Consider the following 24,629-nt stretch of genomic DNA (forward strand, 5'->3'; position numbering starts at 1 on the left):
ACAGCCTGTAAGCACAAAGGAATTGTTGAGTGGCCCACTGACTACATATTTTAAATCAAAATAAACATCAGCTTTTACCATCTATCATGATTTAAGTAGACTTTACTTTCAAGCTTGAAGGAAAGTCATGCAGATATGCACATTACCTCCTAAGTTCCATCACCCTCTTCTTCCCCCCACCCTCCAAAAAAACCATAGGTTTTAGAAGAGTCAGAAAGAGGCAATATGCTTACCCCCAATAACGGTTAGATCATCTTTAATTCTAGCACCTGAAGTTATACAAGGGTTTGCTTAATAATCAAGTTTCAAAGAACTGTTGGACACATTCAGTAAGGTGACAACTGTGCAATACCACTCAGTATTTCAATATCAGGGAACATACTCTTGAATTGTTTAAACACAATCCACAGAACTCAAAATTAAACAACCATCCACAGTTTAACTAAACAATCAGTTAAAAGTCTTACGGTTTAATAATTCACATAATGGTCAGTCTTTAGTAAGGGATACTGCAATTGATTAAAACACAACACTAGATTTTACTCTACAGGTGTGTTGGGCAGGCACATAATTGGCCATTCTTGGGTATAACCAGAGGAGTAAGGAGAAGTTTACCACAGTTTGGCAAATCCCACATTTTGTCAGTTAAAAGTGAACTGTGAGAATTAAATACTCATCTTTACATATACACAAGTTATGCTGTGAAAGCATATTTGCTTACAAACATATAAAAATACTTGTTAACTAGTTTGATAAGAAAATAATGTATAAAAGTATATAGCAAAAACATTTAATCATCTCTGACAATGGAAAGATCAAATTCATTTTTATATCACATGAAACAAAAACAGCTACAATTTTAGTTTTCCTTAATCCCTTACCCAGAAATACAAAGGAAGACACTTTTTTTTTTTTTTGTTTCCAAACAATGATGTGAAATTTCATATTAAGCTGAAATGCCTCAATCCAGAATGAGCTCAGGTATTTGGCCATATTCTAATAGTAGTAGTAATCGTCCTGTAGCTGTTCTGGATTCATAAAATAAATACAGTAGACTGTTTTGGCCACTGAAATAAAACTGCAGCATAAACAAGAGATGAAAATTTTTGCTGACAATGAAATTCAGTGTAGGTTTCTTAAGGCTAGCTGAATACTCAAGTCTAATTTAGCTGAGGGCAAAAAAGCCAATCCACCCCTTTTTAAAAGTATTCTCTATGCTTCAATATAGGTCTTTGTAATAGCTAATGAAACGTCAGAAGTAAAAATAAATTAATTCACAAGAGACAACTTATGCATGACTTCAACACCTTGTCCTACACGGTTTTGTTTCATCTCCTTTGCGAATAAAACTCCACAAGGTGCAAGCTCTTAAGAGAGAGGAGGGAACTGTGGTATTAAAGAAGCAGCCTTAGTGTTTTGCTTTGAAGTCTGCCCCAAGATGACAGTCTTCTTCAAGAACTATTCTGCCAGCTTCTTGGACTAAGGCTATTCTGGTGACCACTTTTAGGACATGCACATATAAGGCTAGACCAATACCAGAAGTGATGTAAAATGATGGAAAGAAAAAAAAATAATCTGGCAGTTGATAGCTTGGTTCTTGGGATTCTCAGAAAATAACACAATGGCAGCCTTTCTTGTCTTTCTCTTTCCGTGTTGGCTCTGGTGAAGGAGGGCACTCTTGTTCTTGAAATTTCCTGGAAACAGATATTTCAAGTTAAATTCATAGACTTATTTTCACTAAAATAAATACTGTATTTGAATTTACTGTTTTTACACCTTTATAGAAGATGGACTTACTTTTGATGCTCAAACTACTTAAAAAATGAGTGATGGTATTTTGATTTTGCTTTTTTTTTTTTTTTTTAAGAAACCCCTCTTTTTACAGAAGGCCAATATTCAAATTTATTTTATCTGTTTGGCTTACTGGGTAATCAATAGAATCTGAAATAGTAAGGTGAAGAAGTTCTGTTTCAAATACATGTAACATTCACGTGAGCCTTTTTGCCAATACACAGGAAAATTTTAGAACAGAGCATTGGTTGAAGTTCACTGATAACAGCAGACAGGATTTTTTTGGTGATCTCCCACTGCATTTCAATATATTTGCTGGAGCTACCCATTAATACAGGGACATCAATTATTTGGACTTCAGTTACTGTACCTTATAACTCTGACAAGTTCATGAAAAGCTTGGTCTACATTCAATCGGATTTTTGCTGAGGCTTCCATGTACGTTACTTTAAGTTGTCGCGCTAGCTGCTGACCTTCCTCTTGTGTCACCTGTAAGTGAAATCAATCGTTAAGCTAAATGTCGCGCAGGCACATTTGTATCAGAAGACACTGCAAATACCATTAACCTAAGGATCTACTCCCCTCCAACAATAATGCTTATTTTACCCTAAACTAGTTCCTGCACTGTCTACATAATACAACTGGAAAACAAACCCATGTGCTACAACATACAAATTGGTTGTTTGTTAAGCATATGGATTTCCTCCACTGCAGCTGCCTGCCATTCACCTCATTTCTGCAATGACAAGACCAGAGTTTTCTTCCTAAGCAGACAGGAGGTCCTCAAAGCAAGTGCCTGAGTCAAAACGTGATGGATTACTAAGAACACTCTGAATTCTATTGCTAAATTCACCCTCTTCCTGGCCCAGCTAAATCTAGAGAAAAAATAAAGATTACTTCTTTTAAAACGAGAAGTGATGTTTAGCTTCTGAATCTTTATTAAAATCATAAGAAATATATTTATGACATAGCAAAATGTTAAGACAGCCAATTTTAAATGTAGCCTAAATCGCAAGAGATGTAAAAAACACCGTGAAGTCTCCCCTCTTAAATATTAATGAGACATTGTCTTACCCCTTGTCTCCTTGGGGCAAACGAGAAAAGGGAGATTAAGAGGAAATAATGAGCACCATGAAGAGCTGGAATAAAATTTAAAATGATGAAGCAGAAGGCAGGAAGCTTCCAATACAGGAAGGAGGAATAAGTTGGTCACAGGGCAAAACCAAAGGAGACGGCTACATGCTTTTGGATGAGCCAAAAGCAGTGAGGTCAGATGACAGAAGGCCACCTTGAGCAGTGCAAAACATGAAAAAGACTTCAACAGGAAGCTTACCCCCAGCACAGGGAGGAAAGGGCAGCTTTCAGTGATAAAAGGAAGTACGACAGATCTTGCCAAGACAGCGGCTAGTGGCAGAAATGTCAAAGATTACACTGCTTTCACAGAAAAATGTTACACCGGCACATACGGGACTGATATCATGAGAACAAAAAACCCTAAGGGTTTATTTTTAGTTTGTTTTTGAAAAGGCAGTCAGATGCACACTGAGATTAAGAAACTACACAGAAATGGAAATAGAAAAACATCATTGCAAGCATTCAGCACAGTGCAAGATGTAGAAGTTTTAAGTTAAAGTTTTACTTTTTAACTTACAAAATACTTTCCTACAGCTATACACATGGTCTGAGAGCCTTCTTGCACAGCATCTCAACACACTTGACTCCTCTGTCACTAGCACCCCCACTTGTACTGTATTTATACACTTATTGCTGAACTGAGAGCTGCTCTCACTAAACCCTCTCCAAGGAGCCCCCGCAGCACCTTGTGCCATTACAGCTAGAGTAACTCAGGATGCATCCGCTGATCTCAAACACTCACTGAAGCTACATTTATTTCAGTGTTATCACCATCTGCTGAAGCCAGAAAACAAAACAAAACAAAAAAAACCTACACAACCAAGATAACTTACTGGAGCTGCATTTTTAATAACCAGGCACAAAGTGAGAATGACTGGGATCCTTCATTTCTCCATTATTGTCTGAAAACTGAATGATATTCAAGTTTTCTGCTCCAGTAGCTACAATCACCCCACTTTCATCTTCCCCTCCAACCCGAAATGTGGAAATGTCCTTGTTCCAAAGCTTATGAAGGCTGCATTTAAGAAACGTTCATAGCTGGCAGGTTAGTGACATGGCATAATCCCACAAAGGTTGTATGAGGACTTTCAGAACCTTTTATGCCTCTCTGCCTCATTCACCAGACAAAAATAAGCTAAACTATCAGTAATATGGTAGCAGTTGCAAAACCAGCCCCCTTTATTTTCCTTCATCCCTGCATAGTTACTGCAGCCCCAGAAAGTGAGAGATTAAAGTCTAATAAAAATAAATAACTGGGAAAGACAGCATGACAGCGAGGATAAACTCTATGCAGTCTTTACAGGCACTTGATTATTATTTTCTTCACTATTGTATCTAAAGCATGTTAGAGATACAGCTACATTTGTTTTGTAGGGAGCTAACACTGTAATAAAGTTAAGCTACACTTTCACAATATTCTGCATTAAAAAAATTATAGATATAACATCAGAGCCCTTACTGCTTTTGCTAGATTATCTGTAATTGCTCAATTCAATCCATCATTTTGTCTAATTTTACCAGTATTTCCTGAAGTAGCTTGCGGTCAATGCCAGTGACCACAAAGTCAGTTTAAAAACAACAACAAAAAAAGCAACAAAAAATCTTGGTTTTGGACACACTACAGAAACATTTGCAGTGCTCAAACAGTAAATTAGAAGCCACAGCAGACCAGTTCTGTTTTCAAAGCCAAGGGGAATGTTGGAAGGACAAACAGAAATACTAGAAAACAAAAATATGAATTTACATCATGACATTCTCCCTTCTCCCTAAATATGTACAACCACCCTGTGTGTCATGACAAATTTCAGTAAGGATGGCTTATTAAAAATAAAATTATAAAAATTACAGCAAAATAAAAATTACACATTTTTTCTTCAAAGAACACTTATTTTGATAGAACTAAACGGAACCACAGAGTTTCTGATCAACTGTATGTGTTGGTTCTGCTTTGAAAAGTCTTAGTTTTGGTAAAATGAAGGGTGAATATGAATGGGCATCAGTTGCAATGCTTATCCCTTGTTTTAGGGCATTTTACCATTGTTTTCAGATATTGTTCATTCACACTGTTCAATATTTGGTAAAAGTTTCTCAAATTAATGTAATGGATTATGTCCCATTGTATGTACGTTACATACATGTAATGTAATGTCCACTGTAATGGATGTAAATGAGCAAGTCAAACATGGAAAAACTTATTCCCCAACTCCCTAAGTAACAGGCTTCTTTCTGAAGAAGTTTCCATTTGAGTATCTGCAGAAGAATCCTCTGAACATCTCAGATTGCCTTCCTTCTTCCATATTTTATCTGAGAATTGTCAGAAATACATTCATTTCTGAACTTTCTGTACTTTCCTGCACCTAGAGAAATGCTACAATGCTCTGCTGCTTTATAGACTCATTTTCAGTTAAACACTGTGTGCATATTTTGCCTCTATACTTACACAGACTAAAGGCTATGGCGTACTCATGTCAGAAGGTGACAGGTGGTTCCTCTCCACCTCGAGGAAGCACTTCATTTCTATCTCCTTGTGGTCATTCCGCAGCGCTCCCTACACAGCAATGTGTTCCCACTCCTGGGGAGACCCCCATCATTCCTGAAGAGCAGCTTTGTCACCTATAGATGCTGCCACCTCTGGCTTATACCAGGCAGCATTACCTTCATACGCCTGGTCCGCTATTCATGCACTGTATTTTGTCCACGTTCTGATTTCAAAGGTCCCTCTGGCACACACAAGCCATGGTTATGAAGAACCGATGTATTTAAACAGGCTGACCTGCAGTACTCAACTCCTGTATCAGATGGCTGATTGCTCATTATCTACAGAGTTCAATAAATCAAGCAAGCCATGGGAAAACCTGAAGGTACAACCCATCCGTGAGAGCAGACATCACTGTAAGGGGCCGTAACAAGACATCTCAGGCCAAGCCATTTGTGAAACAGCACAACCACCCTACTAACCGCTTTTGCTGGCATCCAGGCTGATGCTGAGCAAGATCAAACCACAAGACTGCCTGCCCGCCCGGGATCATTAACTGCCTAGGCATAATTAGAAGCCACAAGGACCTCACCTCTCTTTTAAAACCTTGTTTTAAAGGTATCTAGCAACGTAGATGGTCTTAGCACCAGGTCACTGTATTCGTTCAGTAGTAAAGCAAAAGGAAAAAACTATCATTTAATGAAATTCAAGCACTTCCCTGTTGCAACTTGGATTTTCCTTGAACCCCTGCCATCTGGGGAATGATCGGACTTGATCTAACTTAAGCTAGCAGTTACTTTCAAAAAATCATACATATCGTGCCCTGACAAGCCTACTCCCCTGTTAGTAGCAGTTATTACCAAAATATCAGGTGCTCTACTGAATTGCCTTACTGTAGAGATATCCAGCGTTGTCTGCGTTGCACAGAATCAACCCATTTAAGAGAGAGACTACCACATGGCATTTACTTTATGGAAAGAGCAATGAGAGAAAGTGCTTCAACTTTGGCTTTGTGGTCGGTCACAAATCCTGACTGATTGGGGTATCTGGAATTATTGGTAACTGTATTCTTACCATAGAAGGAAATTCAAAAGATGAACACTTGCTCTTCCTCTAATGAATCGGTTCTCTTTGCCAACCTAATGCATGACTATTCAGGACTTTGCCTCCCATGCTACACAGGAGAATTACATGAAGTCTGCCTAATTTCATTTATCTACAATTATTACTGAATTGCTATTTCAAACTTCCATTTCATCTCTTTTCTTACAAAACCACACAAGTTGACCTGTAGTTACTACAACCACCACTACTTTAGGCTGCACTTTCAGTATGCCACTGACATTTCATAAAAATCATACTACAGGTTGTGCACTTCTGCAGTACCAGGCAGCTCCTGTATTTCCTGAGAAACATTTGCCATTGCATCAGGATTGTCAGTTACACATTATTTACTTCCAGATTTATGGTATCGTAATGACAGCACTCTACACTGTGTTCAACTACAAATTACAGTTACTTGCATAAAGGTGTGGTCGGACCCTTGAGACACCCACACCACTTTCATACATTTAACTCTTTCAGGATCCAGGAAGATCTGTGTGTTAATTCTATTGAGTATCAATCGCTGATCAAAACGTATGCTAAATGACTTTAACTTAGTTTTACGTTCTCAGAGCACATGTTCACTATTAGTTCCCTGGTTTGCCTCCTGTCTTTAGGAAAAAGGAAGATGTCTAATACAAGCAGTTTTGTTCTAAAACCTTATAACCAGCCTCCTGAATTTCCAAAAAGTGCTAAATTCTGAAGCTGAAAAACATACCTTTCTAATGGAACAAGTTTAAAAGAGCAAGATGACTTCCTGCAGGACTGCCTCGTATGAAAAAGGAGTCTGGCTGACGTGGTAGGAGAGAAGCCTGACACACCAGCAGACCGAGAACACAAAACGCAGAGGACTAGCACTGCTCTCATGTTTGCCCACAAGTCACAGCCCCGAGACACCTCGCTAGCACAGGGCTCCGGGCTGGGTGAGGGAGAGCTCTGCCTTCCTCCCCGGAGCTCCCTCGCAGCTGCCTGTGCAACCAGTGAGGGACAACCCTGCCTGGCAGGCTGAAGTTTTCCATACTTGGGAAGATGTGGTGGCAGGACTCGTTTTCAGCCAGGTCGGCAAGCTGATCCAACTCTGAATGGATGCCTGCAGTGAGAGTTCACGTGACAGAGCAGAGGCTCTGGCTGCTGTTTAACATCCAGCCGATAACATCTAACTGCTGACTGCTGCCAAAAGGCGAGGTCTCACTTTCTTCCCCCCACCCCAGCTCCTCCTTGCTCTGCTCAGAGCCACAGTCCCACCCCTTCCCATGCTTCGAGCTCTGGCACTCACTCCATCTCTCCAGGAGCTGATTTAACTCGCACATGTATCAGAGCCATTCCAGCTTGCCTGTTTTTCTCCCTGTCTTGAGAGATGATTCAGCTTACAAAGTGCTTCAGATGAGTGCTAGAGCCAGCACAGGAAAGAGTGCAAACGTGAAGTCAAGAGGGATGGGAGGCCTCTCCCTTCTGGGGACCTCTTATGTCAGCTCAGCATCCCAAAACCATTCCTTTAGACTGACTTAAGACCAGCTGAGCCCCCACCATGTGATGGGGGAAGGGGCAGGGAAGAGTTAAAAAGCACCTGTTTCAGCAAACCTAGAACTTAACTTGTGCAAACATCCAGCTTAACGAAGGCTGTTTAAGCCCTGCCCTATTGTGGAAGTGACAAATCCACTAATTAGCACATCAATTATGTGCACGGCAATACCAGAAGTCATGCTTGCCAGTAATTAATCAATTAGACAAGCCAAAACAACACCAAAAAGCTTCTGGGGACATATGCTTTTATTTGTGTTCAGATGTTAAGCAACTTCCCTTAATTTTGGAAGCAGCTGCTTTAAGCTTACACTTTTATCAGCCTATCACAATCTGAAAAAGAAAATAGGAATTGAATATGGAGGGACTAGCAGGAGAAAAACGATGGGCACCTCTTCTTTGAGCAGAGAAACAGGTGAGTTACAGCCTGTGTAATAACATTAGGAGGGTGAAGGAGGCAGAACAAAGACCCTAAGTATTTCTAGAAATAGATCTATAGGATTACCATTTACGTTTGTAGGAATCCTCTGAGAATTGGGTTTGACAGAGATGTTATTTCCCTCTCAAAGCATTCATATATTTGTCCTTCAGCTGTTGAAAGTCTGCAGAACAGCTCAGTTTTACCTACGTGGTTTCCATGGCAACATGTGTGCATTAAAGTACATCACGTTCCAGGACTTGCAAGGTTAAATCTAGGAATTTTGATGGGGGTATGATGTGTGAACACATTCCACTTTTGTCTCAGGGACAGGCCAGATAGTTCTGTGCACGTGGGAACACATGAAGTAACTTCTGATGAGCCTCTGAGGGACTTCTACGAAAAGTTCTCTTAGACAAGAACATCCCAAGCTGGAAGGGACCTGCAAGGCTCATTGAGTACAACTTTTGAGACACTATCTTTCAGCACAGGTTTTAGTTTTGTAATGACCTTCCTACTCATGTTCTGGGTAAAGAGGATGCAGCAATCAAGGGAGCATATTTGACAACAACTATTTTGTACTAAAGGCTTCAGGTACTATTGGAGAAACTAAATAAACCACTGAAGTATTAACATTATTTGCTTCAAGCCTATTTTTCTCATGTTCCATCCACTGGTTCTTGACATAAGACAAGATTTTGTTTAGCCAAGAGCAGTATTTATGTAAGCAGTTGTGGACAGATACTAAGTCAGGTAAATAAATCTGAGAATATCTTATCATATAAAGATGACTTCTCTTTGTTAATCTCAAAATTACAGAACTTCTGGTAGCATTTAGTTTACTTTCAGGTTACTTTTATGTTTGCCAGTAAAACTTTAAGAGTCATCTCGCTGTCTCATGAAAAAACACTAGAATTCTGAAACACGTTGAAGAACACAAATTTGACACCCGCTTCTCTCTTGCTGCTGTAGTACGATTATTCCCATTCCAGTTTGAACCACCAATTTGATTAACGAAAATCAATAAAGTAAACATGGAAAACACATGTAAGCTCCTTCTTTAAATCATTCTAAATCAAATATTTCAAGCTATCTTTCAACTACAGGTGAGAATAAAATCTACTGCTTCCAAAATTTTAATGTTAAGGTACATGAGTAAGGAAGACATTGTGTTGCTGTACTTCCAACTTCTAAAGCTGTTAAGTTAGCTGTACAGAAGGTAAGTGGTTAAATGGAAAAAGACAAATGGCTACTCATTCATACATAACAGCAGTGAGCAGTAAAAGCAAGGAATTGTCAGGATCATTAGAGCTAGTGCTGGAATGCACTCTGCTTGGCATAGCGCGCTATAGTGAGTAACAGAAAGGAAAAATTACACACATTCATGCTTGAGTCATGACAGATAGCTCTCAACCTCTGTATGTGAATAGATTTGGTCTCAACATCATCCAAGTGAGTCAGACTGAAGATCTGCTCTATGTAGAATGCCATCATACTTCTAAGATTCTTCAAGCAAAGACCCTGACTGTTGTTTTTTGCATTGCAATTAGCTAATATGACTTTTTTCATTTGTTTTTTGTTCCCACTATTTTTGGGAGGAAAATAGTGATGTTTCTATAAGAAAGTAAGCAGTAACTAGCAATAAATTAGTTACCTGTCTTTGGTGGTCCAGATCTGCTTTATTACCAACTAGAATCATAGGAAACTCATCACGATCTTTCACTCTAAGAATTTGTCGCTGAAACTTATAGATTTCTTCAAAACTGTAAAAAGAAAAGTAGAACATCAGTGTACTAATTCATAGATTCTCAAGTTCTGTAGAAGTTCAGGAACAATGAATCACCTATTTGGACTTGCCCTGCCACACCACACAAGCACAGACAGCTGCAGGCACTCTGTCAAAGAGTTCACTGTCATAGCATGACTGATTAGAGAATCATTCAATACTCAAACTAAAAAAAATCCTGACTCAAGCTAGCACTGGACTGGACTCAGTTTGGACAGCAAGGTAAGTAAAACCCTTGTTCTGTTTAATTCTAGAGGGACCAGGATGCCGATTAGTTGAATAGAACCAAGCAACCACAGTCCTCTTTATAAACTTTGATTTTGGAGTTCAACTCTACTTAGAGTATTGAAACGACAGTCTGGAGACACTAGTGATCAATGTTTCAGCTAGCTGCCTCCACAGCTACTTCCAGGAATTTTGGTGGAAGTGGGAAAATTATTTCTTGGAGAAAAACAGCTGGGATAAATCAGCAGAAAGCTTTCCAGTTACCAAGTAAGTTATATCAGGTAGTGATGCTGTTTAGGCATTAAGAAATATTTCAGCAGCGCTTAAAGGTGAGCAAGGCAAAAATCTCCCCCAAAGGCAGTATATTCGAGAAGCTAATTCTGCCCTAGACAATGATTTTTGGAGAGAAAAAAAATGCACTGCTTTCAGTAAGCACTGTTAAAGCTATGTCAATGCATATGGAGCTCCAGCACTGATACTGGTAGACAATTGCATTGCCTTTAGATCAGAGACATCCCAACCACTATATTTAAGTCTGGGCATATAGTATGAAGTCATTTACACTTATATTTGTAAACTAAAATTTAAAAGCAAGATGATCATCAGTAAGAAAGTTTCATCAAAAAATACGTAGACATGATAATACCAATACAGCTCATTCTTATAAAACAACCATAAGAAGTGTGAATTAGAAAGAAGGAATGCCACAATGCATACTTGGACCTCCATTTACATATGCATTTTTAATACTCTGCTCAGATGTCTGTAGCAACTGAAGGAAAAGAGTTGAAAGTGACCAACTTCTTCATCCAGACTTCTTGGTTCAGAATCCTTCCACCACACAAGACAGATACCCTTGAAAGATACATACTTCATGGATAGGCAAGGCAAGTCTTGAATTATATGGATAACAGAACAAAAATGAAAACACCCTGCTCATCAGCAGTCTCTTAAGGATTTTAGAGGGAAAGTGATATGCAGGATTAACACGTCAAGTTCTGCTTAAGAAAGACTTAAGGTTTTTAGAAAAGCAAAGGAGTTCACATGACGACTTTTAAAATGTACAGTCCTCTGTTACAAAAATATTTGTTAACGTAAGTGCTCAATGTGTCCTAAAAAAGCATAGACACAGACCTCTAACAGAAGTGTAAAAGTCTCTTTTGACAGTACGTCAAGATGAAGCTGTACGTCTAGCAGCATTCTTAAGTGTAAGGTACAGATCCAATTGAACATGCACACGCTCCATAGAATATTTATTTTAATTCTCATTATAGACAGATATTGTAAGATCAGAAGTAAATTATCAGATCACAGACTGAATCTGCAAGGAAAAGATATTGCAAAGATTACCCCCCCCCCCCCATTTTATTGCTCTTCTTTACAACTCAAAGCAAGTAGACAGGCAGCTCCCCGACCTCTTCTCCTTTATCTCTACATACCTGGTAAGTTCAACAGGGGAAGACCACAGACAAAACATTAAGGGACTTTCTGTACATGCATGGCATTTTTCTACTCTTACAATAATCAGGATCTACCTCACCGAGCTGTCTGAGCTTCCAAAAATGCACGTTTCACCTGAACTCTGCCATAAATGAGTTATGCAGGTTCCAGTCAATTCATGCAAATCGGCAGAGCAAGCATCTGCCTGCAGAAGAGTGAGAGCACGAGCCTGAACTGGGCACACATGCTCAGAAATCCAGAGCCAGCCACAGGATGCTGACAAGCACACAGCAAGGGGATAGCTTTTTTTTTGTTTGTTTAAAAAAGAAAACATAATAGTGAGCAACCCTTTAAATCTGTCACCTACAGGAAACTAGTATTCCGGACTATAATGAAGTGCCTGAACAGAGTTGGCTTTTTGTTGTTGTTCTTGTTTTTGTTTTCAAATCACCTACTGTAAGAGGGAGATACTTTCATTTATGTGATCCATTTCAAACGGGTTTTTGTCAGCGCTGAAGACATATTACATTGCAGAATGTAAGTGAATGCATTCTGTTAGAGGTTATTTCAAGAAAGGATGAGTAGCCATTTCAGATTAGTTACTAGCAAGATAGATTTTGTTACATTAGCTTGACATCAGGCTTACCTTCCTCTGTCAGTGACTGAGAAAACAAGCAGAAAACCCTCCCCTGTCCTCATGTACTGTTCACGCATGGCTCCAAATTCTTCTTGTCCTGCTGTATCCAGAACTGAATATAAGCAAAATATTAGTTACTACAGTTCATGTTCTTAGAATACAGACTGAGAATAAAAATCCTTCCTAATAGGAGATTGTGAAAGCCTGTCCTATATATCGGTAGCTAAGCAGAAATCTCTTTTTACAGATTCTACTAGATTTCTACTAAGATTCCCAATGCATCCTTGGACTGATTGAACAATTCCAGATCTATGAAGCAAACTGAGAAACAGTCTGGCACACTTTTCCGAATTTGGGACCAGCTGATGCAGCTGTAGAATGTACAGAGAGGCTGCAGGGGAAGGGTGTTGGGAGTGGTGCTGTTTTGTCCTTAAAGAAATCATTGACTAGGGGGAACTGAAACTTTTATAGCAAAACAGCTAGATTGGAGAGGCAGCACGTGACAGCCCATTGATGCAGGTTTCATTCCACCACATCACCCAGGTCACTGACTGGAGTTCTGTAAGTTCTCCTAGTTTATATGGGTACTAAAACTTTGGGAATAATCCTTAGAAAATGTCCAATCTACTGCAAGAGAGGCATTTACGTGAGACATAAGTATCTTGTTTTATTAATGTGATACCCAGAATTCAAAGATAGCTTTTATCAGCCACAAACTGACATAAAACCCCGTGCTGCACAGTTCAGCCATGTTAAATTTATGCATACAGATGCAAACACGGGCACTGACAGCTACAGCTGCTTCGTATTTGTTTTTGTTTGGCTACTTACTGTCCAAGCGCGCAGCTCTTTCGTCTATCACACATTGTTTGGTGTAGGAGTCTTCGATCGTTGGGTCATAATCCGTAACAAAATAGGACTGCAGGAAAAAAAATAGCACATGTATAAGACAAGCACATACAGGACACCCACCGAGTAAGATGCTAAGGCTGGGCGCTCCATGGCTTAGTGAAGATGAGCAGGTTGATATCCATGTACAACGAATTGTCACTTAACTCAAAAAGACAGCAGCATTTCTATTTCTCGTAGATGCTCATAAGTCACACAAATTACTAGCAGACTTACTGAATTTGCTGGATTCCTACAGGATTTCTAGCTTCTAGTAATCCCTAGAATTTCCCAGCAGGAATTACTAGAAGCTAAGAAGTTTCTAGTGGCTTTTTAGGCCTCCAGGAACTGCTAAGTCTCTCTGAACATCTGGTAGGGTGTAGATATTTTCAGCAATTCTCATACGTTTCCAGGATTTGCTTCCCTCCCCCCTCAAGTAATTTGTAAGAAGCACTAGGATTTTCCCAGCAATTCGTAGAATTCTGGAGCAGATTTATAATTATTTCTAGCAAGGGCTCCATGCAGAACAAGCAGCATTCTGTTTTTAAGCTCAAAGGAGTTTAACAAATCATCCTTGCTCCTAGGATTTCCCTCCTAGGGTTAGCATTTCTAATGGCTTTAACCACAATCCCCCCTCCACTTTACCAGCTGTGTATATTCTCTATAAACTACACCTGTGCTCATACACCACAACCTGGCCATCTCGCAGGTGGCTACAGGAAGAGTATGCATAGGTTGCTGCTGATCTACTCATTTAGATTTGGCATCATACCAGAAAACTGTTGACCCCCCAGCCTAGACCAGAGAGATCAACCCACTCCGCACATCTCCTCTGCGTTTGGTTAGAGGTCAGTTAACCGTCCTCTCGGGGTACACATACACGGCACTCTCAGTAGCTTTGCCTCAACAGTATCATGGTACAACCAAGCTACCTACAGGTAACAATGAAATTAAAACAACCATGCTCCTCTCTGGAAAGGGTAGAATCCTAGCGATCTGTCCCACTGGAGATACCTGTGAAGTATGAAATGCTGTCCTTCACACCTTTCTCAGTGTCTAATGTTGTTTCTGGACAAGCAGCTGTTAAGAAACTGTCCTCCCCACTCCCTTTTTAGAATATTTGACCAGGCTAAATAATTCCAACACACACACACACAAAACAGGTATGGGATAGTAAGAGGAGCACAACTTTTACAGCAGAAGGATGCTTATTTGCAGTCAGCAGAACGTCTCACTACAGAACAGGAACCCAGATGATGTTCGGAGTACAAGTCATCCCTTTACCTTCTCTGAAGATTTAAAACAGAAAAATAAATCCTTCAAAATCATTCTCATTTTCTTTTACCTATATCCATGACTTAGTTTTATCCAGAAGCTTAAAAACTGACTTTTTAATAAATTGTCTCAAGTCCTCTGTGACCTTTAACAAACTTTGAAGGAAGGAAGAAAAAATCATTTATGTGACCATACCAATGTGTAAACCAAGTTATTTACAGAATCTGACTTTAGAAGGAAGATCACAAGGAAGAGAAGTTCAATGTTTCATTAAGGAAACAGAAAAAGTGTAAAATTAAAAAAGCCTTTTTTTTAAATAAAAGGGAGAATTTGGAATCAGCTTATTTCACTCCTGAATGGATATTAGTAGACCACCTAAAGCACCACGTTTACATCCAACAAGTGCAATATTTTTCACCGAGAGAAGTCAGAAAATTGTCATCATCTCAGAGGGATTCTTCATATTTTCCTTATTATCCCTCCAAGGTCCAAGTTCTGCAGTTCAGCAAGTTCTGCAATATCCATTTCTGTACCCTTCCCTTCTCCCCAAATCCTCCAACTTTTTTTTTTTTTCTAAAAAAAGAAAACCACAAACTGAGAGCATCAGACATGGTACACATGCACGGAGCACTTTTCCTCCCTCAGAAGAGAAATTGTCCCAACCCAGCATCGGCTGCATCTCAAATTCAGATTGAGCACAAGCCAGAGCTCCCCCATTTAACAAACCTCATAAGAGCAATTTCTTCCCTCCCGTGGAGGTACACTGCCAAATCTGCTGTCACAGCCACTCTAGGAGAGGTTTGCAAGGCAATTAGTGTTGTGGTTTACCTCCAGGCAGTAGACAAAGCTAATGTGCCTGAAATAGCTGCTGGTTTTGAAGGAGTCTTCCCAAATTGCACTGGGACTATTTGCCACAGGGAGCATTAACCACAGCTCACAGGCCTTATTCAGTCAGGATTGATTTATGAAAATTAGATGTAGCAGATACAACATGTATCAGTCTGAGCAGAAACGGACCTTACTGCTGCCATACAGACAGTGTTTAAAGAATTACGGGATGACACAGCACCCCCTGAAATATTCCCAGGGGTTGCACCTCTACCTTCAAATCCTGTCCTGCAACAGTGAGAAGGTGCCCATACACCCAGCAAGCCCAAGACTTGAGTCTTTTTGCAGAGAAGGTCAAGGAGTTTGGCCAGAACTGCTTAAAGGACTTGCATCTGTTTGTGCTCCTGTTAAACGCTGCCACCCTACTGGTTTTACACTGATGCTGAGTCCAGGCAGATCAGCAGGGCGCGCAGATGCTCAGCACAGCAGTGCTGTCCATGCCGGTGTCCAGAGAGCCGGGCCAGCTTTCTGCTGCCTGCTTCACAGAAGTGGTATGTACCAGCCTTAACGCTTCAACGCAGCTGCTCCGCTGAACTGCAAAATGCCAGTGAGCTACAGCAAGTGTCTCCGATACCAGCTGGTACAAACCACACAGAACCACTCTCCAGTGGTACTGCGATGGGTCACCCTACAGGGACGCAGTTCTCAGATGTCTCCCAAATGTAATTAAGTTTTTAATGATGAACTTGAAGAGCTAAGTCTCATTCAATTGGCTCCACTGCAGCTGGCCACTGCCTGCAGGAAATAATTAGAGGAAACTTCTATGAAGATAGTAACTTGAACATGCTCTACTGTTACACCACTCCCTTAATCGCTAATGAAATCAAGGCACTTTTCCACCCACTTCCTAGAAGGGAAACAAGCAGCCAAGCCCAGTAGGCTCATCAACCATTCAATTTACCCAAAATATTATGCAACAAGTTTTCTAGGTTTCCTCTTTCTAAGACTGCTGAGGCAATCAAGTCCAGAGATGAGAAAACCTGCCAAGGATGCAAGCCCTTCTGTGGAAAAAAAAAGTCATTCCTGCAACAGCTACATCACTTGCAACTGGGCAGCCCACCGCCAGCGTCCCTTCCTGTACACACACGTGGCCTCGCCAACTGCATTTCAAACACCATTTCCTGACCTTCCCAGGAGGTCCTACTTGTAGCACTCTGGAATTACGACATTACCATACTGACCACTGTTCTCACGGTCTTCCTCCACTTAAGGTAAGAGTAACTCCAAATCATTGTTTCAATCACTCAAGTCTTTTGGCAGGGAGAATGTGTGAAAATCTGCTTTTGGTTTATTATCTCCCCCGCTCGTTATGCTGCCTTTAATACACAAAGGGGACTTCCTCCATTAGCTGGACTCACTCACAGTCTCAGTACTCCCTCTCCATAAATTAATAAAAGCAATTAGCAGAGCGAAGACATCTTACACATAAAGATGCAGACCCACAGAGAAGTTTCACATTTTTTGTGTAGCTTTTTTTAATTACTCTTCATTAGGCCATGAATAGTCTGCAAGCTGAAAAACCATCGGATACTTTTGCACCAAAATCTAAGCTCTGGGACGAAAGAGAAGTCAGACACTACCAGGGGGGTGCTGCTACATGCTGCAGTCTGGAGGCCGGCTGCACGATGTGCTTCTTTCATCTTCATGCAAAGCCTGAAGGGCATGCAAAGAAGGGCAGCCCAGCACAGCAATAGCACCACCATGACTAGGTTAAAGGGGCACCACATGCCAAGATACATATTTATCCTTGCTGTGTCTATAATCTCCATTTGTATTTACTAAATATACGCTTAACGTTTCAAAGAGCTGCTAGCTGCTTATTTAAATTTTTTCCACATGTTTAAATTTTTGGTTTCAGCCTAGTGAAGGCAAGGAAATAGAAGGGTTTCCACCCTCCAGCTGAAGTTACAGACCGTCTCTGGGTTTAAATAACACCCACAATTTCAACATTGCAAATAGCCCCAAAATCCTTCCCAGCTAAAATTTGTAAGTTCAGACTTGAAACAAACACGTTGGTGAATGTTACACACCAAAGGTTCAGCTTTAGACTCAAGTACATTCACAGATACCTAAAGCATATGATCCCAAGACATTACCCCAGCTGTGCTACATGATTTCTTTTGGAGCTTCTCCTCCGACTATCCCCAATGCTGTCACCTCTTCTCTAGCTTCTTCCTCTGCATTTCACCAAGAACATCAGTCTGCTCCTGCCCCACTCAACAGACCTGTAGCATGCCTTTACACCACGGGCACAGAAAAAACAGTACCTGCTATAGCCCTAACACACATCACAGTGATTGTATCAGAAATACTGAACCCAGAAAAAGAGAAAAACCTGACCAAGTTATCTTCTAAACATCTTCCTTCATTTAAATCAGTATTTCTGGTGTTTGTCCCAACTACAGTGCCCTTGGCTAGTCTGTAGGAACACAGGCGGCCACCCTTCTGTCTCAGGTCCTGGGCTATGCCACAGAAGCTTTCTCAGACTATGAATTAAGATCTAAATGAGTGGCTGCATAGATGTTTGTAACTATCACTGCTTAGCAGCCCACTGTAGCCTTACAGTTTCTGCTACCTACAAACGCAACACAGCAGCAAAACCCACGCTAACAAACACAATGTGGTATTTTACCCTTCTTCAGACTGCAGGAGCACTTAGCGGCTGTTTCATGGAGCTTTGGTGTCCCTGCCCCTCGAGGGGCACAAACACGGCTCAGTCCCCAGGGACACACACCAGCCGCAGCCCGCCGTCGCAGGCCTGGCTCGGGCCTAGAGCTGCGCTGCCCAGCAGAACCGCTCACAAGGCAAAGCGTCCACCAGGGCTGATGCCCTGGAAGAGATGAGCGGAAGAACCTCCTGATGAGCCTCCAAAGGAGGCTCCTGAGCTAATTCCTTGAGAGATATGCGAGTTGGCTGGCTGGAAAATGTGTGTGTGTGGGGGGGTGGAACTAAACCGACGGAACAAATACAGCAAAACAGAGTTACCACTTCATAGACCCCCACGTCACAGAAAAGAATAAAACCCAGAGCTGATCAGGAGCCTTTGACAGAGCTGCCGAGCACTCAGCCACCCCACGACTACGCGATGCCCTAGGGCTCAGCACTTCGGGACGGGCCAGGCGGGCTGCGGCCTGGGGAGCAGGAGCTGCGGCGGGGCCAGGACAGGGACTGCCGTCTGCAGAGGGCTCGGGCCCTGCACAGAGACACCAGGAGAACTGCAGGAGCTACCCATGCCAACCCAGCGTCATTTTTAAACAGAAGTGCTCAAGGCAGCACGGAGCATGCTTTGCTGGCATAAACAGTCGCTTTGCAGAACTACACAAGTTTTCTGTGGTGTTGCAGATCGCGGAGAATGTGGAACAAAGTCTAGAATTACATCAAAGACAGACCAGACAGCAGACAGCTACCAAAACACCAGATCATACTACAGAAGGACAGGTGTGTCCTTCTCCAGTCATCCCGTACTCACACAAATCCCTAAGAGTCACTTTTACTTCTAGAAAGATTAACAGCACCCGTTCCTTTCTTCTGAAAAAAGAGACATTAAAACACAGTCTGTGCTTCAAAGCAATCAGTGATGCTTCCCTCAATTTACAGTACTTCCCGCTGTCCTAATGTCTACTGCCAACACTGTTATGGCCACCCAGGGAAACAGATGCCATTTGTTACTACAATTACCATAATTACCACGTGGTGTGAAACCCTTGATAATTTCACTAACAGTGAAAACAGGGACAATAACAGAACTGAAGAAAGTTACAGTGAAAGAAAGATGCCATGAGCCATACACAGAGCAACCCCTTTGCAGGGGGACTACAATCTGAGCACCTTCTTTGATTCTTATTGCCCCTTCTCAACATTTGGCAGAAACAACAAGGCTGCTTTTATCAAGATGAGAAGTTCTTTTTATCTGTTCCTGAAGAACGAGAACTACATGTACATAAAATACTCGTATTTATGATTAAGCTCATGCTTACTCAAACCTCAGAGAATGCACTGTTCTTACGTTATCCAGAATTGTCTAAGAGCACATCCACTAGACTATCCCACAACATGGACTTCACAGACAGGGGTGCAAACCTTAAATTTTGAAGAAGATATGGTGGGAATACAACAATAAACATCTGACTTGGTTACGTATAACTAAGTCTTCCCCTGAGGATATATATATAAAAAATATATACACAGCACACAAGGATTGTCAAAAGCTTGTGCTTTGTTTGGAAACACTGAAAGCACAAGTTAGTCCTACTATACAGCCACTTATTCTTACATCTCTCCCTCTCTCTGCTCCCTGCTCCTCCATATGCAGCAATCACTGAACAAGCACTTCAGAAAAAAAAAAGTAATCTGTGTTCAGTACACGGAGGTACTTAATGCACATAGCCATACATACTACAGCTCTTTTCTGTAAAGAAAACTCTGCAGCAGTCCCTACCCAAAGTACCTAAAAACAAAAACAACTTTTCTTCCCCCGCAGGCATTGGGAAGCATAAGGTAGGACAGGGGGCGCAAGGGGACACAGGATAAACTGTCCTTGGTTTGAAGACGAATACATGTGTATCTGAATCCTGGATATGCACCTGTCAATTCTTGAATTCCCTAAGTGAACACTTGAACTTCATACCCATAAACGTACTCACTTGTGATATATTTCTCTAGATAGCTGTACACTAAGAAGTTCCACATTTGTATCCATGGTTCAGCAGGACTGGCTCACGGCAGGATTTAAGAGCCACGATGGTTCTGGAGCCTCAGTTTGTGCAGGTCAGACAGCAGAGCAGAGCTCAGGAAGATGAAAGGCTGAAATGAAACTGATTTCCGTGCTCTGAACAGGAACATCTACCAGTGCTTTAGATGTTCCAACATCTGTTAATTTTTGTCCTTCTAATTGCTACTTGTAAGAAAGCAGCTTTACTTTCTCCTACCCTGCTTGGGCTGCAGCAGCCCAGGAAAGAAATCTCCCTTCTCTTCTCCCTTGAACCTAGTGCCAAGGAGCGACTTACAAAACGGCTTGGGCTCACAGGTCGAAGTTTGGTGAGTTCCTAACTGCTGAACAGATAATTAAAAGATTCTGGAAAAAAAAAAAAAAAGAGAATCCATGAAAACACAGCAGATTCTCTGGGAGAAAAGTCTGACACATAACTGAGGCAGCCTCTGACAAATTTTGAGTGCATGCTCCTGTCATAGAGGCTTAAAGAATAAATATTGCAACTACTTTATTGAAAAGGATTACATGCCTTTTCGCTAACTTCCTGCCTGGATTACATAAACTGTCAGGATAACTGTCATGAAGTGTTAATGCAGCCTCAACACTTGAACTATGGACAGAGTGGATAGCAGTTACACATGCATAACATAAGTGGTGTTTGTTTTTTGTTACTTTGGGTGTTTTTTTTAAATATGCATTTTCTTGCAGAAAGGAACATCATTTGCCGCGATTAAGAGCTGAAATACGTTTAAACATCTTTTTAAAAACTATCTTCCTTAAAAAAAAAAACTTAAAACAACTTTCAGATTTTAACTCAAACAGAACCTGAGCTATGCTTACATTTTTCCCATTGCTGGTTTACAGCTAACCACAGTATGCCTAACTAACTCAGTACTGGTAGTTCAGTGGCCTGTGAACACCCGCCTCTGATTTATCGTTTTCATACTGAACACCGAGTACACTCTCACAGACCTGTTGTAAGCAATACATACCTTAAACTTTGGACTACAACTACTTACTTTCGATACAGTTCTCATTACTCAAAGTCAGAGAAAAGTTCACTTTCACTGTCCCTTAAGACTTCTTTGTAAAGCCCAGAATTAATACCTTTTAATGCCAGTAAACACCAGCAACATTCTTTGAAGAAGGCTATGCAATTTTTCAAGCCTAAACATGTCTGATTATAAAACGTGCTCTATCCTGCCAGTATAGACAAGTCTTGATTTCATTTAATTTCATTTTTGCTTCACAGCAAATATGTGCAAGAACCACTTGCAATTCAAATAACATTTAAAATATTCAGTACTATCTCTTCAGCTATAAAATTTCATCAGGTTTGGACAGTTTTCAGCATAGTAGCACATACAAGCTCTTCAGGAGAACCTCAGTTTGTACCTCAAGAAGCCTGACATCTTTTTATACTTAAATGTCTGACTTTAGGACACATGTATAACCAGGTAACAGGACTACGGCTGTGAGTAAAAAGAAAGTAATGTTACTCAAAAAATCCCCCTGGGGGTGGGGGGCAAGTAAAATTACCGGAATGTACTTTTATCATGTACATGACATCATCAGAACACCTCAAATTACAGTACTGTGTAACAAGAGGTTTTGATTTATAAGTTTAGGTACAGTAACAGGGTAAGACAACCAATTAAAATAGCTCATTACTTCAGTATCTTAAACCTAAGCCAGCAAGGGCCTTCAGATTAGAGGTGATAAACTACGTTTAGGGCACTTACAGTCTTAAGAAAGACGACACTTCACAACTCCGAGGAAAGTACTGAAATCTACTCGAGTGTAGACTGAAAAAACTTGACTCCATGGCAAAAATAAACCCTTGAGGAGAGTGCAAGTATTCACATCAAATCAGAGCCTTTAAAATATATTTAAGCTGCAAACAAATTGCTTGTTAACTGGACTTCTCAGATTGCCTGGCTTACACTATGGACATTGAGACTCATATTATTACTTTAACACAGTAAGAAGTTTTTCTAGCCCAAAATAGCAAGTAAAACAAAAACTCACTTCAGCAAGTCTAGTGCATTTTAGTAACGTTAAGTCCTACTTAATATTTTACTTTCTTTAAAGTACCTGAAAAATGTTTGAGCCCTGAGACTCTGCAACAAGCTAAGGTAAAAAAACATTCTGAAGTTAATACCTTTCTTATTCTGAAAGCAGTAAGTAAAAATCTGCTTTAGGTAGTAAAAGCCTTTTCCTACCTTTACTACCACTTTTCAATTCTCTACAATGCCAGGTGCTTTTGTCAGTTGTGTGCGTTTGTTACAGCTTGGAAGCCGATGAGGACTTGGATCGGAGTTCATTGGAAGCAGGCAGGCAGAAAGCCTGAGGAAGTTGGGTTCTCCTCTTAAAGAAATTGGTTTAACATGGAGATACAGCCAGGTTAACTAGTCCATTAAAACCAGAACCTACAGTTTTCTAGACTGATTCAAATTAGGATTAAACATTCATAGGATGATATTTCACCGTGTAATTGAACTACGTTAACAAGTTCCTGGCGGTGGAAAAGGAAGATTTGTCATCCCATCCTGACCGTCCACGTGGTTCCCACCTCCTCACACTGCCTCCTCCTGCTGCCCGCAGCACCATCCATCAGGAGACCAGACTGTCCAGATTGCCAACAAAAGAACACCCCACCCAAATACCAGTCAACTGCAAGTCATGTTTTAATGTCCAGACACTTCAGGAGAGCTAAAAAAAAAAAAAGGCCTTTTTACCCTGCCTTTAAAATATATTTACGTATACACACAGATTTATATGAACACACACACACTTTGTATAGGCGTGTGCACCTGTCAAACAGGGGCCGAAACAAAATAGTCCAAGCTTCCAGAAGGTTTCACCATTTACCACTTGTGCTGCTAATAAAAGAAAAAAAGGTTCAGAATCATCAGCATATATTTAATTAAAAGTGAAGATGACTTTCAGGGCCGGTAACATACCTTATGTACACTATGAGACCGCTGCAGTCACAGACAGCAATACACTAGTCTCCACCCAGTATTTTTTTCCTATTACTACAGTAAATCCCATAGAATTTTTGAGCACCAGCTTGGACAATATCCAACATGAAAACATTCAGCTTCATTAGCAAAGTCTGGAGTATTTTATTTTTCCAAGACTTATTGACTGATCATTAGAAGCTAATTATTTAGGAAAAAGGCTATAAAATAGTACTTAAATCTAATAAGAATTATTATGTCAGACAAGCACTGTTCTATTAGCTTTATGTGCCCAAATCATGTATTTATTTAACTCCAACCTTTTGGCCTGAGACTAGGCTGTCTAGACTCATTTCACAGACTACAGACAATTACTGTAATCTTTAAGTTTTGAAAGTGCCATAACCAGAAGTGCCAAGAATGCTGAAATGGCAGCTGTGTTATTTAGCCAACTATTTTCATTAGCAAGGCTAATAATTACTAGCTTTCCCCAAAAATCCTCATCCAGCTAAGTAAAATACACAAAGTAGTTATCTTCTTGAGTCATGAAAAATTTAAATGATAATGAAAGAAGTGGTTGTCTACCTATGAAAACATGGACTTCTTGAAAGTGCGTTAATTATTCAGGAGTGCCAACATCCGCAGCTGAATGACGTACATTTTACCATTATAATACGTGCAGCAAAATCAACTCAAAAGAAAACACCCTTTTCTAAGTGGAAACTGCCTAGGATATCTGAATAGCTTGCAGGTGGCAAGCTACAGACAAAAAGACCATGCTAAGAAGCTACCATAATGATAACGTACGGAACGCACACTTTTAACAAGGCAGTTTCCTAAGTTTCTTCACACCACCACCGACACAGCTTGCAAGCCATACCAGGTGAGGCTGAAGGCCTCAGCACGTACGAGCCCCATGCCGCAGTGCCGCCGGCTGCAGCGGTCTGGCAGCTGGAGCACCCACTATGCCCCAAGCAAAAGCTATTTCTGCACATCCACATCAGGCATCACTCCACAGCCTAAGATGAATGTGTGCATTTTTGCCTACTGAAATAGTTTCTTTGAAGTTTGCAGCTAAGCAGTAAAACCTCAGACACAGAGAGGATTTATCCTGGTTGACAAACATTATCAGTCGCCTGTACTTTCAGATCCTGGTAGGGCCAGCACACAGGCTCACAAAATGAACAAAAATGAGAAAGAAGCACCTATGTGCCATCACACCCAAGCCCAGCAATAAGCTCCATAACGTTCATGTCCTCTCTACAAAGAAAAGTTTCTCCAAGGAACTGACGTTACAGCGTCACTTTCTTAACCCATATATAAAAGGAAAAGTATTAATAAGCTTCATTTGGGCTTTAGAGCCAAACAACAA

General features: G+C 40.7%; 1 protein-coding gene across 2 annotated transcripts in view; it reads right to left on the minus strand.

The window, feature by feature from the left end:
* Positions 1-239: 239 nt before the first annotated feature.
* RRAS2 (RAS related 2) overlaps positions 240-24,629 on the minus strand; it is a 41,839-nt gene continuing 17,449 nt past the window's right edge. For both annotated transcript variants that reach the window (XM_083838198.1, XM_083838199.1), the window contains exons 2-6: positions 13,364-13,451; positions 12,542-12,644; positions 10,099-10,207; positions 2,162-2,280; positions 240-1,694 (exon numbers count right to left, since the gene is read on the minus strand). In XM_083838198.1, the coding sequence (XP_083694324.1) occupies positions 1,607-1,694; positions 2,162-2,280; positions 10,099-10,207; positions 12,542-12,644; positions 13,364-13,451 (507 nt within the window). In that variant the 3' untranslated portion in view covers positions 240-1,606. The remainder of the gene's footprint in view (positions 1,695-2,161; positions 2,281-10,098; positions 10,208-12,541; positions 12,645-13,363; positions 13,452-24,629) is intronic.

The sequence above is a fragment of the Anser anser genome, assembly GCF_964211835.1.
Source record: "Anser anser genome assembly, chromosome: 5".
Lineage (NCBI taxonomy): Eukaryota > Metazoa > Chordata > Aves > Anseriformes > Anatidae > Anser > Anser anser.